Source organism: Thalassophryne amazonica, chromosome 21 (genome assembly GCF_902500255.1).
Source record: "Thalassophryne amazonica chromosome 21, fThaAma1.1, whole genome shotgun sequence".
NCBI classification, from domain to species: domain Eukaryota; kingdom Metazoa; phylum Chordata; class Actinopteri; order Batrachoidiformes; family Batrachoididae; genus Thalassophryne; species Thalassophryne amazonica.
The window spans coordinates 10700881-10719116 of record NC_047123.1 but is presented as its reverse complement, the minus strand read 5'-3'; the positions used below and the strand labels follow the sequence as shown (position 1 = coordinate 10719116).

General features: G+C 39.6%; 1 protein-coding gene across 1 annotated transcript; it reads left to right on the top strand.

The window, feature by feature from the left end:
- The first annotated feature begins 64 nt into the window (after positions 1–64).
- On the top strand, positions 65–18211 carry LOC117503556. The gene is made up of 17 exons (XM_034162815.1): positions 65–188; positions 436–470; positions 1778–1814; positions 1886–1945; positions 2977–3056; positions 5210–5265; positions 5932–5953; positions 6079–6122; positions 10129–10181; positions 10321–11137; positions 11559–11574; positions 11712–11752; positions 11838–11887; positions 12153–12555; positions 17443–17495; positions 17728–18090; positions 18158–18211. The coding sequence occupies exons 2-17, from the start codon at positions 442–444 to the stop codon at positions 18209–18211; spliced, it is 2178 nt and encodes a 725-aa protein (XP_034018706.1). The 5' UTR covers positions 65–188; positions 436–441.
- The last annotated feature ends 25 nt before the right edge of the window (positions 18212–18236 follow it).

Below are 18236 nucleotides of genomic sequence, written 5' to 3'. Positions count from 1 at the left end.
AATCGGTAGGTGGCGCTGTGAGAAAAAAGTGCCCTGAAGCTGTACTGCGCATGCGCGGAGGCGGCTAAATTCAAACTGTATGCGTTACCTGTCGTCGATCTCAGATTGGATAAATTACTAAAGTTTGCTAGCATGCAATAACAATTTCGTTTCTGTGTTAAAGGAGGTTATTTTTATAATAACTGCAGGTACGTGTGTTATGTTTTGTTTACGTTCATCTGCGTATTTTTTTAGAACGATGTGATTAGCCAGCTAGTAGCTAACACATAACATGCTACCGAATTTAGCACTTATTTGTTATTAGTGAGGAGATTTGTTAAGTAATTTAACAGTTTTATGAGGTGTGTTTTGGAGACATATTCTTTGTCAAATACTAGTTTATTTGTCAGTGCTGTGCAAACTGGTGAAACAAAACCGGTTTTAATGTTTTCGCAGGTGAAGATGGAGCCAGTTGATACGGCCAAGAATGAGTGAGTGAAATAATTGTGAGACAAATCATTTATGCTTCATCACAATCAAAGAATTTGGTCACGTTGGAGACGCTGCGCATGCGTCATGTTCGAGCATCAGCAGCGATTCAGATTATTGCCTCTTCATAAACTGGCTTTATGATTTAAGAGGTTTTGCTTTTTATCATCTGATGGTTATTAATAACATTATTCCCTTTGATCGGTAGAGGGTCAGACTCAGACACGCTGATGTCGCTCTCTGATTGGTCCCCCCGTCTTTTATTATGAAATAATGCTGAATTTATGTGGAAATGATTGTAGTGCAAAAGCTTCAGAAATCTGTCACTGAGATAGATGATGACTGGAGTGCAGTTTTAAGCAGAAACAAGGTGGTAATTGGTGAATCGCTGCTGACTCTCCGAAATTATGCATGCGTACTGAAGGGGGGGGGAATCAAATGGACCGCGACACCAGCTAAAATACGAAATGGGGACTGATAATTACAAAATGGGGGTAAAATGTAACGAAATAGAGCAAATGATCGATGATAACATGCAAAATGGGATCAAATGTGCTGCCACCTAGTGATGGTTACCAATAACCAGGGAAATGGGATGAAGTGTTGTTGGTATTGCCTTCTGAGATGGATTGAGGCATCAATTTTGTATTAAGCATATTTTATTATGTGAGTAATCTGATATTAGGTTTGTTTTGTCATAATTGAGTGCATGTAACTAAATGTACTGTAATTTTAGGCCCCATTTTGTTACATTTCATATTTTAGTATCGCTACTCTAGGACCTAATTTAAACATGTATGCATATCATTTGGGAGAAGATAACTCAATTGCTCTAGACTGATCCCACTGTCTAGTATGACTCCAAGCAAAAAGTAAGAGACTGAAAGAACTTACTGTGGTGATGAAAAGGATATTCCTAAAAAGAAGAGACACTATTTCAGCTCCATTTTATGAGAGGGTACATACAAAGTTCAAACCTAGATTAGATCTGTTTTCTTGTATGAAAATTCTCTCTGTCGGGTGGCCAGAGAGTAAATTTTTGTGGTCCTGTGGAACCTTGTCTGTGCTACTCCATGATGCAGCTATGACAAGAGAGAATCACCGAACTGGAGTAACTGGGATTTGAACTTGTTATCCTTCAACTGGAAGGCAGCCACTGTGTCGATGAATTTTTTATTTTGTTTAATTGTGGGTAGACTGTGCATGTGACAGCATAACGCCAGGTTAATACAACTGCACTGGAGCCTTCACAGCTCTGGACCTCAACGCTTCCTCACTGGTGTGGCTCTTTTCTTGTTTTGTGTCACAGTGACAGCGCTGGATTATCGAAGCCACGCATTTCATCGGTCAGTACTATCTTTAATTTGCTAAGCTATATTCGCCCCACCATGAATAAATATTGTAATTTGTCTTTCAGATTTTAAAAGTACCACAGAGATCAGTCCTGCTGTCTGACCTTGAGCAAGTGGAAAATTTGGTAAATGGATTGTTTTCTTCTGCATTTTAAAATATAATTTTTTTTGAATGTGTGAAAAGCTGTATTAGCTCCCTCTAAAATGAGCATGTATACATGTAAATGTGTTGTGACTGAATTATAGCGCATCATTATATTGATCTGAAGTGCGTGATCTCAGTTGGTCTATGTATGCAGTATATGATGTATACTGTAATATATGAAGATGATTTCTGCCCAGTACCTGTATAATACTTCACATTTTCCACATGATTAATTTTTTTTACCTGTTTACTTGGTAAAAAAGCTTCTTAGTGGTTAATATTATTAAAAATGCCCATTAAAATGTGCTCACACCCTCCGCAGCATGCGCACAAATGGTTCTGTCTGCTTTGATGTTTAATGCTGAGCATAAATAAGCCTTATGTCATCCCTTTAGTGGCCACTTGGCTTTAGATGAGTCGAGACATTGACACAAGGCTGTTTTCTAGTTCTGTTAAATCAGTCATTAAGAAATATAAACATTATTGCATATTGTGATAAATTGTCCTTATGCAGGTTATCAAAACAAAAAAAAACCCATCAAAAACAATGGGTGAGAGAAACCATCACAAGGCACATGACTGCTCTGGAGAAGTCTTGTTGCACTCTGCATACCAAACATTTGAGTGTTGCTTTGCTGCAATTTTAAAAAGACATTTCAGATCTATGCTGAAGTATCCCATGTGACTTTTGGTAGACCCATGCTTGAATTATCTTTTCCGTATTGTGACATGTGACATTCTAAAACACTAAAAGCATCTAAAAACTGTGGTGAAAACTTTTATGTACATAATCGTATGTTACTGTGTAGGAACTTTTATTATCAAGTTGTTATCCAGTTGATTTAAATGTTAAGGGTTTTTTTTTATGTGATTACCGTACTTGGATGTAGCATCTGCCCAATTTCACTCCATCTTGTCTCGTTACCTGAAAATTAAACAGGCACTACAGTACAATGGAGTATTAATAATTGTGCTTATGTAAGTCTTATTTGTGATGTTATTTCCACAAAGGTTGAGTGTGTCAAACCAGCGGAAAAGAGGACCTCAAAACGAGTCAGTTTCGCCCTTTCTAACGATGTTCTCTTTTCCAAGTAAGACACTGAATTGATATCAGTTTTCATTTTCCACAAAAACACATGCTTAAAAACAACTAAGTCATACAGTTTAAGTAATTCCTGTTAAACACAGGCTAAAATTTGTAGTTATGAATATATTCAAATATTACATCCCCAAATTAACATGGAACCAACACATAGGAATTATATATTTTCAGTAAATTACACCCTGTGACCCAAAAGGCCATTCTTTATGCGGGTGCTGATTGAGGTACAAGCTGAGTTTCAGTAGTTTGACAAATGTTAGATGAACAGAAGGAGACAAGAAAAGAGAAGACCAGATCTGCTATGTACAAACAAACCAAACATTCACCTGGTAATGTGAATGTCCATGCACAGACACATGCACACTTAAAACAACACACTGTCCATATAGACAACCGTGCACATACCTGGTACTTGTGTTAAAAATAAAGTATGCATGCAGAAAACATGAAGGGAGGTGCTTGTTCTAGAATCTGTTATTGCTTTCCCTCCATGTTTCTGCTACAGATCGTGTGATTTTAGCACATACGATCGCCAGTTATGTGTACAGCTGCAGACTGTGGAGAATAGTTGGAGAAAAAAAATACAAATAATGTACTTGCACATGTTGAAGGACTGATTCCTTTTTCTGATTCAGTGCAGCTAGTCTTAATTTCCACACAGGTTGACTTTGAGGTGAGGCATTTTTTACAAAAACACTCATTTCAACTCGTACAGTGGTCGACTGATTATCAACAGGCTGGTAATAATTGGCTAGGCTGATAATTGGTCAGTCACTAATAAATTTTTATATATATATATATATATATTACTGATTATTGGTCTGGCTGATTATCGGTGTCTTACAACTTGTCTTACAAAAATGTCTCACCTCAAAGTCAACCTGCGTGAAATTAAGACAAGTTGTACTGAATCATATATATATATACACACACACACAAATAATGAATGTTTATGAGTTCATAACGGCTAAACTAGATCCTTGTCATTTGATATTTTATTAATTTATAAACAACAGAAAAGGGACTTACATTTTGGTGTTCCACTGCTGGAAGTCCAAATTGTGACATGTAGTCCAGTGATGCTGTGCACTGACTTTGGACTTCCATAAAAGGAAAAAAAAAACTTTGTAGTTCCTCAGTCCAGCCAAAAATCACATCAGCTTTTTATTTGAACAGCTCTTCATGCATCCAGACGGCTTCCAGCGGAGTGGATTTGTGTGCGTGTGTGTGTGCGTTACAAGAATTAGCAGTGTCAGATAGCAATCAAATCATCGTTTTGTTGTCCCCTGCGCGCAGACACATGCAACGTAGTCGGTGCTTGTCCGCGCGTGTACTACCAAAAAAAGACAGTCCTCAGTGAAGCCAAAAAATTACGTCAGAAATTAGTCCAGCTTTTCATTCCAACTTCCTGCCAACAGCCTACAGACAGCACAGTGCATTTTTGTGTGTGTGTGTGCGTGCGTGCGTGCGCGCACACGTGTGCAGAGTGCAGTGGTACCAAACGTATGGAACCAAATGGGACACGACAACCAACACAAATGGGATGAATTAATCCATATCACGTGACATACAAGCACCAGTCAAATGACAAGGATCCACTCAGCCGTGATATGCAGCCTGCTGTGCAGCCCTGCTTTCCCACTGTCGCCAAGTGCTTGCTCATAGGGGGTCGTTTTGACCGTTGGGGTTTTTCTGTAATTATTGTATGGCTTTTGCCTTACAATATAAAGTGCCTTGGGGCAACTGTTTGTTGTGATGTGGCGCTATATAAATAAAATTGATTGTATTTGATTTGATTACTATTTTAAAGTAACATTACATAACAAAGCTACTGTTATGGTGCAAACGTTTTGGACTCAGTTTCAATGCAGTTGTGATACTTCAGAAATGTGTGTGTACGTAGTATTTTTCTGTACTTGAACTCACAGTTGCCACAACCCGTGAGTTTCCAAGTGTGCTGTGGGAATAAATTATTCTTTGTGAAGATGTGCTCTCATTAGACATAATGATCACTGATTGAGAAAACTTGTAGGTGCAAAATGAAAGCATACGTGCACATTCTTAAATGCACTGATCTTTAACGTGTGAATGGTCAGACTCGGCATATTGTGTTATAATGTAATCTTGATTTTATCATTACAGGGAGGTAAAAAGTGTCTCTTCTCAAAGCCAACTGCAAGTGTTAAACCCACCAGCGTGTAAGTATACTGGGAGGGTACATTGACATGTTTAATTTGTTTGATTTTAGTCTTTGATATTTATACGGTATCATACGCAAGCCAATATCTCAAGAACCGGTTGACCAATTTCAGTCATATTTAGCATAAGGATGTACTTGGGTGATCCCCGAATACCAGTCAATTGCAGTGACCTTGGGGTCAATTTCAAGGTCACAGCGACATATTCAAGATATTGTCATTGCCACCCTTGTTAGCACGATATCTCGAAGACCAGTTGACCAATTTCATTCATATGTAGCATAAGGATGTATTTGGGTGATCTCCGACACTTTGTGTTACTGGTTTATGAGGACTGGGGGGATATGTCATCTCCTGATGACTCTTGTTTGTCAGTTTGTAGGTGCATTCAAAGTCCGATTCAGGAAACACTTTTACACACCAGCTTATTGTGTATACCTTGGACGTGTTCACATGGATAGTGAGTTAATAATAAAAAAAAATGAATACAGCTACATGTCCAATCAGCACCCGATTTTGGAGACTGGCATTCTGCTATTAGAGTTCCACACAGAAACAGTTCATTGTGGAATTAAGAGATCTGCGAACGTCTGTGAATGATCAAAAAAAAAAAAACACGAGTGCCTTCATTGCTTTGCTAATATGTGTGCAAACTTTATTTCACAGCTGAAGCATCCAAGGAAAACAGGTAAGGTGGTTTTTCTTCTTTCAAGATATTCCTGTTCTGGTCTGTTTCAGATTAGAATCTTCGATTTTTGAAGTGACCAAACCAGCAGGTTTTATTTGACATTTTGTCTTCTTTGCTTTCACAAGGCTGCAGGTTGCGGTTGCAGGAGAAATGATTCAGCATCGTAGTGGTAGGAGGTCTAATTCTTCTTCCTGTTTGACATATGTGAGCCCTGTCACACACAGACAAACACCATTAGGAATGTAGTGTGTCCTCAAAATTTTGATGAACACAGCAGTGACATGGTCAAAATGTAAAAATGTGCCGTTTTCATATGCTGTTGCTGATTCCTGCTGTGTTAACCACAGCAGAACATGTTCCCACTAATTTCTTAACACCCACATGGTCGACGTACGTACTAGGTGCAATTAATTCTAACAGTGTTCTCACTACAAAAAAAAAAATCACATTCTCACAGTGTCTGTCTGACTTGTCCTTACCATTATTGCTGCACCATGCACTGCACTTTTTCATTCATTTTGCAGGTTTTCTTGTGTCCACATGAACAACAAAAATCATCTCTCCTGCCAACATGCCCATCTCCATTTTAAACACAGACTCAAATATGCTCCGTGTGGACGAGTATGCTCATGCTTCAAAGAAAATCTTGATTTGTATAAGGTTATTTCAATTTATATATATGTTTTGCTGTTTCAACACCATGGACAGCGACCAGTACATTTAATTTACAAACCAGCCCACGACCAGCTGCTAGGAACAGCTGTCTATACCACACCTGTACTACTTCAGTGACGACCTTTATAGATTTAATTGCGTTGTCAATACATCCTCATGTAATTCTTACTGTCCTGATTTGACCACGTCCTTGCTGTGTATTTTTTTTAACATGTCTACAGTTTGCATTTAACAATTTCTACTGCGTTTCTTAAAGGTTGTACAGGCTCTTTAAGGGGGCATTCCATTTGTAATCTGAGGTTGGAATTTCCAAGTTCCACTCCCAGCAACTCCCCCTGATCAATTACTCCCAATTCATATGAAACCCCATATACCCAGAGTCCACAATCCAACATGGCTGTGAAAGTTGTAGTTTTTAATTTCAACACTTGTCTTTTTTCTGTTCAGTTTAAAAAAAAAATTGTGCACAGAGTTCTGTTTTTCCGCTGTCAGTGGACATGGTGCTGCAGTACATTTTTGCATGAAATAACTTGTAATATGTTGTTTACAACTGGTGCCGCTGATATTCGTGAACTCGTTAGCTTTTGCTACAAACAATGACTACACTGTGCTGCGAACTGAGCAATAAATTAAAATGCAAATATAACTTCTATGCCATCTCTTCTTCTTATTATTATTATTCTCACTCTTGAAGTCGAAATTTCGGCGTGGCAACATGCCTCAATAGCGCCCCCTTGAAACTTTCAAAAACCCCTCTACATAGGGGTTTTTTGGAGTAGGGAGATGAAAATTGGTACACATGTGTGACTTGCATAGACGTACAAAAAAGTCTCTTGCACCATGGGTCTACTCCAAACAGGAAGTCGGCCATTTTGAATTTTCTTCTCATTTTGGCGTGATTTCCACATGTTGTATTTGAACAAACTCCTCCTAGGGATTTTGTCCAATGCACTTCAAATTTCTTCCAGATCACCCAGAGACGATACTGACCAAAAGTTTTCGAAAGCTTTTCTGTATGTCGAAGGGTGTGGCCGCTATGGTGCTGCCATTTTGACCCTTCGCAATATGAACATTATACTTAAACAGGTACTGAAGTCACATATTTAACCCCATCAACTTCCTTCCACTTCTAAAACATGCAGAAGAACTTGGTGAACGTAGGCGATGATCGCCGTGAAGTTACGAGTAACGGCATCCGTGTGGCGGTGTGCCAAATATTGCCCATTCGCCATGAAATTACGTTCTTCCTTTTGACGGCTTTAATTTTGTCATATCATCATGAAAATTGAAACACAGGTCAAGCACGACAACCTCTTACAATTCATAGGGGCATCACCCGTGGGCGGGGCAAAATGCCTCAATAGCGCCCCCTTGAAACTTTCCAAAACCCCTCCCCATAGGGGTTTTTTTGTAGTAGGGAGATGAAAATTGGTACACATGTGTGACTTGCATAGACGTACAAAAAAGTCTCTTGCACCATGAGTCTACTCCAAACAGGAAGTCAGCCATTTTGCATTTTCTTCTCATTTTGAAATGATTTCCACATGTTGTATTTGAACGAACTCCTCCCAGGGATTTGTCCAATGCACTTCAAATTTCTTTGACAACATCCAAAGATGATACTGACCAAAAGTTATCGAAAGCTTTTCTCTATGTTGAAGGGTGTGGCCGCTGTGGTGCCGCCATTTTGACCCTTTGCCATGGAACATCAAGTCATGATAACTCCTTCATGCTTTGAAACTTCACATGTATGATGACGGTTGGTCCCTGAACACACCTGGCCCCTCTGTTTCTACACTGAGCGCCCCATACTGGATGAACCATCAACATGTCATAACTCCATGCATTGTGTGATTTGCTTGAAATTTGAACTGTGGGATGAGTGGTTGCCCCTGTACGCACATGCCCACATCTGGTCACAAGAGAACACACCGCCCTGGGTAGGCGGTGGCGCGGAACGAGGGCCCGTATATGACTGCTTGCAGTCCTAGTTATTATTATTATTATTATTATTCTCACTCTTGAAATCGAAATTTCGGCCTCTTCCCATGTTCAAAACTCACCAAACTTTCCAAAGTCGTCCGGCCGGATCCGAAATTTGATATTTTGGGGGTGTCGCACATGGTCACAGAAAAATCGTGAAATAGCGCCCCCTAGAAATTTTCAAAAACCCCTCTGCATTGGGCTTTTTTCGTCGTAGCCTCACGAAATTCGGTACACATATTTACCATGCCAGGACGCACGAAAAAGTCTCCTACTGTCATGGTGAAATATCGACAGGAAGTCGGCCATTTTAATTTTAAGTTTCAATTTTGAGCAAATTTTTGCCATTTTTGGCCATTTCCACTACTTACATTTGAACGAACTCGTCCTAGGGATTTCATCCGATCGTCTTCAAATTTGGTCAAAATCATCACAACACAATGGTGATCAAAAGTTATCAAAAGATTCTAATTAAGTCAAAAGGCGTGGCTGCTAGGGGTCGTCAAACTTTGGCGAGCTTTTCGGAGCACGCCATTTCACTTCGAACGGCTGTCACGCCCACATACTTCATTGTAGATCCTTCAAACTTGCTGGACATGATGAGGGCTCCGCCCTGAACGTCTACATATCTTAAGTTCCCCTCCACATAGGGGTTTTTTTTGTAGTAGGGAGATGAAAATTGGTACATGTGTGACTTGCATAGACGTACAAAAAAGTCTCTTGCACCATGGGTCTACTCCAAACAGGAAGTCGGCAATTTTGAATTTTCTCATTTTGGCGTGATTTCCACATGTTGTATTTGAATGAACTCCTCCTAGGGATTTTGTCCAGTGCACTTCAAATTTCTTTGACAACATCCAAAGATGATACTGACCGAAAGTTATCGAAAGCTTTTCTCTATGTTGAAGGGTGTGGCCGCTATGGTGCCGCCATTTTGACCCTTTGCCATGGAACATCAGGTCATGATAACTCCTTCATGCTTTGCCTGATTGACTTGAAACTTCACATGTATGATGATGGTTGGCCCCTGAACACACCCAGCCCCTCTGTTTGTACACTGAGCGCCCCCTAGTGGATGAACAATCAACATGTCATAACTTCTTGATGCATTGTGTGATTTGTTTAAAATTTTAACTGTGTGATGAGTGGTTGCCCCTGCATGCACATGCCCACATGTGGTCACAAGGGCACCCACTGGCCTGGGTAGGCGGTTGCGCGGAACGAGGGCCCATATATGACTGCTTGCAGTCCTAGTTCTTCTTATTATTATTATAGATTTTGTTGTAGCACTGTACACTCCAAAGTGTTAAAGGCGTCCATCTTATTTTCTGACTTGCGTTGCTGTGTGGAGAATGGAACACATTAAACATAGTTGTGGTGTCATTTACAGTTATGACTTCCAAGGTAAATGGAACGCAACATTACTGCTTCTCTTGCTTTTTTTAAAAACTGGAAATGTGGCTGAGTGTGGTGGGGGTGTAAGATGACTCTTACTTAGCTATGGTTTGAAATTTTAGGAATGGAGACTTTACTGAATGCTCCTCTGCATGCCTCTCAACAAAGAGATCAGGTAAGACTGACGCTGCTGTACTGTTTGAATTTTTAACCACAGTGATTACCGCTGACGAAATAACCTGCTCATTGGTCCTGATTACTGGAGATGATTTAAAATTTGAATGTTACTGATGATTTGTTGTCATCATCACCAGGTCTACTTTGATACTGAGCAGGACTACGGTGATAAAACTGTGATGTTTGCTGCAGATGATGCGTTTATGGACATGACCCACAGCCATACTATAAACCTTGCCAGTGATCCGGAATTACGTGCAGAGAATTTGGGTATTTTACCCACTCGCAGAGAGAAAATGATGCCCACAGGAGATGATGGATCCCTGGGAATGACCAAAACCCTGAATGAGCCAGTATCACATTCAGTTATTCCACATCAAAAGTTTAACCTCTTACCCACTGGCAAAAGTGTGGATTACAGCATAGCTACAGGGAATAAAAACACATCCTCCTTGAGGCCTGATTTGGATCCAGGATTTAAAAACTTTCTGGCAAGTCTCTGTAAACCAAGTGGACCCGTTGTTAATCCTGTGATCGCCAGAGTGGGACCTAATGCTGCAGCGTCCGGCAAAGAAACTACGGACACAAATGAGTCGCCGGTCCATCTGTCTGCTGAGGTGGATAAAGAGAACCAGGCTCCGCCCTTGATTTCAGCTTTAAAGCGAAAGTCACTGAATCAAACCAGAATGACTCGAGAACGTCCTGAGTTACGTACACTCTGCCCTGAAGGTGAAGTCAGCGTGGACAAGACCAAAGCTCATTCAGGGTGCGTGAGCAAAACCGAAGCCATGGATGCGGCTGATACTCAAACAGGCCAAACGGAGGGAGTCACGGATGCAGACGATCCTTTTCGGTGCCTCTTTGCAATACAAGACAACGAGGTGTCACAGAGAGCTGAGAAGGTGAAAGCTTCAGAACAGAGCGGTACAACACGTGGATCGTTCAGCCTTAAAGGTATGAGAACATTAGCCTTTCAGCTCTGATTTTCAGTGTCAAAAAGTCAAAGTCAAAATCAGCTTTATTGTCAGATATGCTATACATGCTCAACATACAGCACAGATGAAATTTCAGTCCTCTTAGACCCACGGTGCAAAGTATAGAATAAAAACTACTACTAAGCTAAGTAAAAAATTTACCTTAAATATTACTGATTTACAAAATACAAATAATATAAAACAGTATAAACAGTGTAGGTCGTGTAAATATAACAGTATGATGCTGTGTGCAAATGGGAAAAGTGTACCATTGTAAACAGTATGACATTAGACATTCAAAAAGCAACATAAAAATCTACTGTAACATTTATCACAGCTTTCAGTTATAATATAGAAATTCTAATCCAAATATTAAAATTTGTGCAACCTTTATCCTACAGCTCTGGAAACTAATAGGTAAGTTTATTTCCACTTTAAGTTCTTTTCTTTCAGTTAAATTTCAGATAAAACTTCAGTTGGGTCTAAACTTGTCCATGTCTGAGTTTCAAACACTGTTGCCAATTTCACTGTATGTTGTGGTCGTTTGGTTGAAGGTTCCTCAGGTTGGTCGGTCAAGAAGCCCCTCAGAGCTCTGGTAAGCAAAGTGAACAAAAATTTTCTCTTCTCCTGCAGTTTTTATCTCTCCTTATACTTAAATGATTTTAATTTTCTACATTTAGATGTGAAGACGTTAAATCTTCCACTTCAAGCCTGTCAACAAAGACATATGGTGAGGTTGTTTTTTTTTGTTTTTTTTTTAAGATTACATGTTAATTAGGTTTCATGTTTGAAAAGTTTTTTTCTACGATGACATCAGTATAAACTAGTGACAAAGTGTGATTTGTAAATAAGTGAGCAGAGTTTTAGAATTATTGTTAAGTTAGGGTCATCACAATGCCAAAAGTCTGGTTCTTAAAAAAATTATATATTTTTATGTTATTGGGGATTTTGTTGTGACCCTGCAGTTACAGCTTTTTTTTTCCCTGCTCCTCCAGGTTGACCTTGGCAGAAAAGATGAACGCAGAGACACGACACAAAAGCCTAATTCTGAGTCGCAGTTGCGTCTTTCCACAAACGGGTCCCTGACCAAGCTGAACACTCAGAGACCTGGCGGGCATAATGAGAGTCTGTTTCCAGCCTCGACTTCAACTGTGATGGAGAAACTACTAAATGCAACCAAACTTACAGGAGGGTCATCAAGTGGAGGTGGACATGACCAAGTGGAGGTGGACATGACCAACGCTCGGACAGGCAAGACTTTAGCAATCACAGGTACTGGCAGACCTCTTCAGTGTCTCCTTCCAACCAAAGATTTGCAGCCACACTGTGATACTGTGAAAGCAGAGATGACATCAGAACATCAGAGTAGTGCTGCACGATGGTCATCAAGTCCGAACGGTAACAAATCTACACACTCCAGATGGTTTTTGATGTAAGGAAGTGTTTGGTTAAAAGTATAGGTCCACTGAGCTTTTTAAGATTCACAACACAAAAAGAATTTTCACTGGCACCACTGCAACTTTATTTATTAGTCTTCAGATAGAGCATTCAAGATATGACATTACCAATACGATAAAAATACAAGTTGTCTATAAAAAATTCCTAAACATTTTTATGAAAGGTAAAATATCAAAAGACAGACAGAGTGGAACTACTTATGGCAGCGATCGTTGAAACCAACAGTCTGACAGTGATCACATGGGGGCTTTCTCAGACTTGTGCAAAGAATTATGGGAAGCACACAGTGGCAGCCAATCAAAGTAGAGAGGTACAGTGTCAGACTAAAACAGTTAAATATGGTCTATTAAACATTAGGTCTCTCTCTTCTAAGTCCCTGTTAGTAAATTATATAATAATTGATCAACATATTGATTTATTCTGCCTTACAGAAAACTGGTTACAGCAGGATGAATATGTTAGTTTAAATGAGTCAACACCCCCGAGTCACACTAACTGCCAGAACGCTTGTAGCACGGGCCGAGGCGGAGGATTATCAGCAATCTTCCATTCCAGCTTATTAATTAATCAAAACCCTGGCCAGAGCTTTAATTCATTTGAAAGCTTGACTTTTAGTCTTGTCCATCCAAATTGGAAGTCCCAAAAACCAGTTTTATTTGTTATTATCTATCGTCCACCTGGTCGTTACTGTGAGTTTCTCTGTGAATTTTCAGACCTTTTGTCTGACTTAGTGCTTAGCTCAGATAAGATGATTATAGTGGGTGATTTTAACATCCACACAGATGCTGAGAATGACAGCCTCAACACTGCATTTAATCTATTATTAGACTGAATTGGCTTTGCTCAAAATGTAAATGAGTCCACCCACCACTTTAATCATATCTTAGATCTTGTTCTGACTTATGGTATGGAAATTGAAGACATAACAGTATTCCCTGAAAACTCCCTTCTGTCTGATCATTTCTTAATAACATTTACATTTACTCTGATGGACTACCCAGCAGTGGGGAATAAGTTTCATTACATTAGAAGTCTTTCAGAAAGCGCTGTAACTAGGTTATGATTCCTTCTTTATGTTCTCTAATGCCATATACCAACACAGTGCAGAGTAGCTAAATAAACTCTGTAAGTGAGATAGAGTATCTCGTCAATAGTTTTACATCCTCATTGAAGACAACTTTGGATGCTGTAGCTCCTCTGAAAAAGAGAGCTTAAATCATAAACCCCAGGTTTCTTTTCAGCACTGTAGCCAGGCTGACAGAGTCAGAGCTCTATTGAGCCGAGTATTCCTTTAACTTTAACTAGTAATGACTTCATGACTTTCTTTGCTAATAAAATTTTAACTACTAGAGAAAAAATTACTCATAACCATCCCAAAGACGTATCATTATCCTCTGAAAAAGAGAGCTTTAAATCAGAAGTGCCTAACTCTGTGGTATAACTCACAAACTCGCAGCTTAAAGCAGATAACCCGTAAGTTGGAGAGGAAATGGCGTCTCACTAATTTAGAAGATCTTCACTTAGCCTGGAAAAAGAGTCTGTTGCTCTATAAAAAAGCCCTCCGTAAAGCTAGGACATCTTACTACTCATCACTAATTGAAGAAAATAAGAACAACCCCAGGTTTCTTTTCAGCACTGTAGCCAGGCTGACAGAGTCAAAGCTCTGTTGAGCTGAGTATTCCTTTAACTTTAACTAGTAATGACTTCATGACTTTCTTTGCTAATAAAATTTTAACTATTAGAGAAAAAATTCAATCAGTCAATCAATTTTATTTATATAGCGCCAAATCACAACAAACAGTTGCCCCAAGGCGCTTTATATTGTAAGGCAAGGCCATACAATAATTACGTAAAAACCCCAACGGTCAAAACGACCCCCTGTGAGCAAGCACTTGGCGACAGTGGGAAGGAAAAACTCCCTTTTAATAGGAAGAATCCTCCAGCAGAACCAGGCTCAGGGAGGGGCAGTCTTCTGCTGGGACTGGTTGGGGCTGAGGGAGAGAACCAGGAAGAAGACATGCTGTGGAGGGGAGCAGAGATCAATCACTAATGATTAAATGCAGAGTGGTGCATACAGAGCAAAAAGAGAAAGAAACACTCAGTGCATCATGGGAACCCCCCAGCAGTGTAAGTCTATAACAGCATAACTAAGGGATGGTTCAGGGTCACCTGATCCAGCCCTAACTATAAGCTTTAGCAAAAAGGAAAGTTTTAAGCCTAATCTTAAAAGTAGAGAGGGTGTCTGTCTCCCTGATCTGAATTGGGAGCTGGTTCCACAGGAGAGGAGCCTGAAAGCTGAAGGCTCTGCCTCCCATTCTACTCTTACAAACCCTAGGAACTACAAGTAAGCCTGCAGTCTGAGAGCGAAGCGCTCTATTGGGGTGATATGGTACTATGAGGTCCCTAAGATAAGATGGGACCTGATTATTCAAAACCTTATAAGTAAGAAGAAGAATTTTAAATTCTATTCTAGAATTAACAGGAAGCCAATGAAGAGAGGCCAATATGGGTGAGATATGCTCTCTCCTTCTAGTCCCTGTTAGTACTCTAGCTGCAGCATTTTGATTACTTATTTATTAATTAATTATTTTGATTGAAAATTACTCATAACCATCCCAAAGACGTATCGTTATCTTTGGCTGCTTTCAGTGATGCCGGTATTTGGTTAGACTCTTTCTCTCCGATTGTTCTGTCTGAGTTATTTTCATTAGTTACTTCCTCCAAACCATCAACATGTCTATTAGACCCTATTCCTACCAGGCTGCTCAAGGAAGCCCTACCATTAATTAATGCTTCAATCTTAAATATGATCAATCTATCTTTATTAGTTGGCTATGTACCACAGGCTTTTAAGGTGGCAGTAATTAAGCCATCACTTGACCCAGCTATCTTAGCTAATTATAGGCCAATCTCCAACCTTCCTTTTCTCTCAAAAATTCTTGAAAGGGTAGTTGTAAAACAGCTAACTGATCATCTGCAGAGGAATGGTCTATTTGAAGAGTTTCAGTCAGGGTTTAGAATTCATCATAGTACAGAAACAGCATTAGTGAAGGTTACAAATGATCTTCTTATGGCCTCAGACAGTGGACTCAACTCTGTGCTTGTTCTGTTAGACCTCAGTGCTGCTTTTGATACTGTTGACCATAAAATTTTATTACAGAGATTAGAGCATGCCGTAGGTATTAAAGGCACTGTGCTGCGGTGGTTTGAATCATATTTATCTAATAGATTACAATTTGTTCATGTAAATGGGGAATCTTCTTCACAGACTAAGGTTAATTATGGAGTTCCACAAGGTTCTGTGCTAGGACCAATTTTATTCACTTTATACATGTTTCCCTTAGGCAGCATTATTAGACGACATTGCTTAAATTTTCATTGTTACGCAGATGATACCCAGCTTTATCTATCCATGAAGCCAGAGGACACACACCAATTAGCTAAACTGCAGGATTGTCTTACAGACATAAAGACATGGATGACCTCTAATTTCTTGCTTTTAAACTCAGATAAAACTGAAGTTATTGTATTTGGCCCCACAAATCTTAGAAACATGGTGTCTAACCACATCCTTACTCTGGATGGCATTACCCTGACCTCTAGTAATACTGTGAGAAATCTTGGAGTCATTTTTGATCAGGATATGTCATTCAGTGCGCATATTAAACAAATATGTAGGGCTGCTTTTTTGCATTTGCGCAATATCTCTAAAATTAGAAAGGTCTTGTTTCAGAGTGATTCTGAAAAGTTAATTCATGCATTTATTTCCTCTAGGCTGGACTATTGTAATTCATTATTATCAGGTTGTCCTAAAAGTTCTCTGAAAAGCTTTCAGTTAATTCAAAATGCTGCAGCTAGAGTGCTAGCAGGGACTAGAAGGAGAGAGCATATCTCACCCATATTGGCCTCTCTTCATTGGTTTCCTGTTAATTCTAGAATAGAATTTAAAATTCTTCTTCTTACTTATAAGGTTTTGAATAATTAGGTCCCATCTTATCTTAGGGACCTCATAGTACCATATCACCCCAATAGAGCGCTTCGCTCTCAGACTGCAGGCTTACTTGTAGTTCCTAGGGTTTGTAAGAGTAGAATGGGAGGCAGAGCCTTCAGCTTTCAGGCTACTCTCCTGTGGAACCAGCTCCCAATTCAGATCAGGGAGACAGACACCCTCTCTACTTTTAAGATTAGGCTTAAAATGTTCCTTTTTGCTAAAGCTTATAGTTAGGGCTGGATCAGGTGACCCTGAACCATCCCTTAGTTATGCTGCTATAGACTTAGACTGCTGGGGGGTTCCCATGATGCACTGAGTGTTTCTTTCTCTTTTTGCTCTGTATGCACCACTCTGCATTTAATCATTAGTGATTTATCTCTGCTCCCCTCCACAGCATGTCTTTTTCCTGGTTCTCTCCCTCAGCCCCAACCAGTCCCAGCAGAAGACTGCCCCTCCCTGAGCCTTGTTCTGCTGGAGGTTTCTTCCTGTTAAAAGGAAGTTTTTCCTTCCCACTGTCGCCAAGTGCTTGCTCACAGGGGGTCGTTTTGACCGTTGGGGTTTTTCCGTAGTTATTGTATGGCCTTGCCTTACAATATAAGGCACCTTGGGGCAACTGTTTGTTGTGATTTGGTGCTATATAAATAAATTTGATTTCATTTAAAATTTTACAAAGGTTTGCAAAATTTCGTCAGTTTAGGGAAATTTTAGTGGCCCTCTAGCTTCACCAATACTGTTGAGAATGAAAGTAACTTTGTTGTGTTATTTGAAGTCATATTGCTCTCTGCGTCCAGTGTTTTAGTTTAAACTGATTCTTACTTTGTTTCTATCAAACGTAGGTATGGAAACATTTTCCAGTGAATCTTTAAATAAATTAGAGCAAAGACATCAGGTGAGTTTAACTGTTTACTTGTGGTTTTATGTGCATTATCTTAGTTTGAAGAACTATATATATATATGCGCACACTAATCTTGCATAGAATGTACATCAAATCTAAATTGACATTATTGCATTTAATGTTTTGTTAGTGGCAGTGTTTTGTCTGCACTGGATCACAGGAGGACCTTTTCCTTCCAAACAGAAGATGAATGAATGTCTATTTACACTGATTTTCCTTCTTCAGGTGAAACTTGATGGTGAAGAGCGCTGTGAAGACAAAACCGTCAGGTTTTCTGCCGATAATGCATGTATGGATGTGACACGTAGTTATACTGTAAACATCGACAAGTATTTGGAATCACAGTTTATTACTACAGACCACTGTGACTCTCTGCCGACTCATGGAGCGAGAAAGGTGACATTTCACGAAAATGACAGAGCCACGAATATCTCCCAGTGTCATACTGGAGACCAAAAAAGGCATGCACAGTCAAAGGTTGTAGGTTTAGACCAAAGCTGCAACCTTTTACCCACTCATAAAGAGAAAATGATGAGAAAACAATTTTACACTAATGATGAATCCATGGATATAACCCAATGTCACACTGTAAACATTGCCAGACATGCGCAGTCACAGCTTGTCAGTTCAGACAAAATGTGCAACTCTTTACCAGCTCAAGGAGAGAAAACTATGCGATTCGGCGTTAATGATGGATCCATGGATATAACCCACTGTCACACTGTGGATATTGA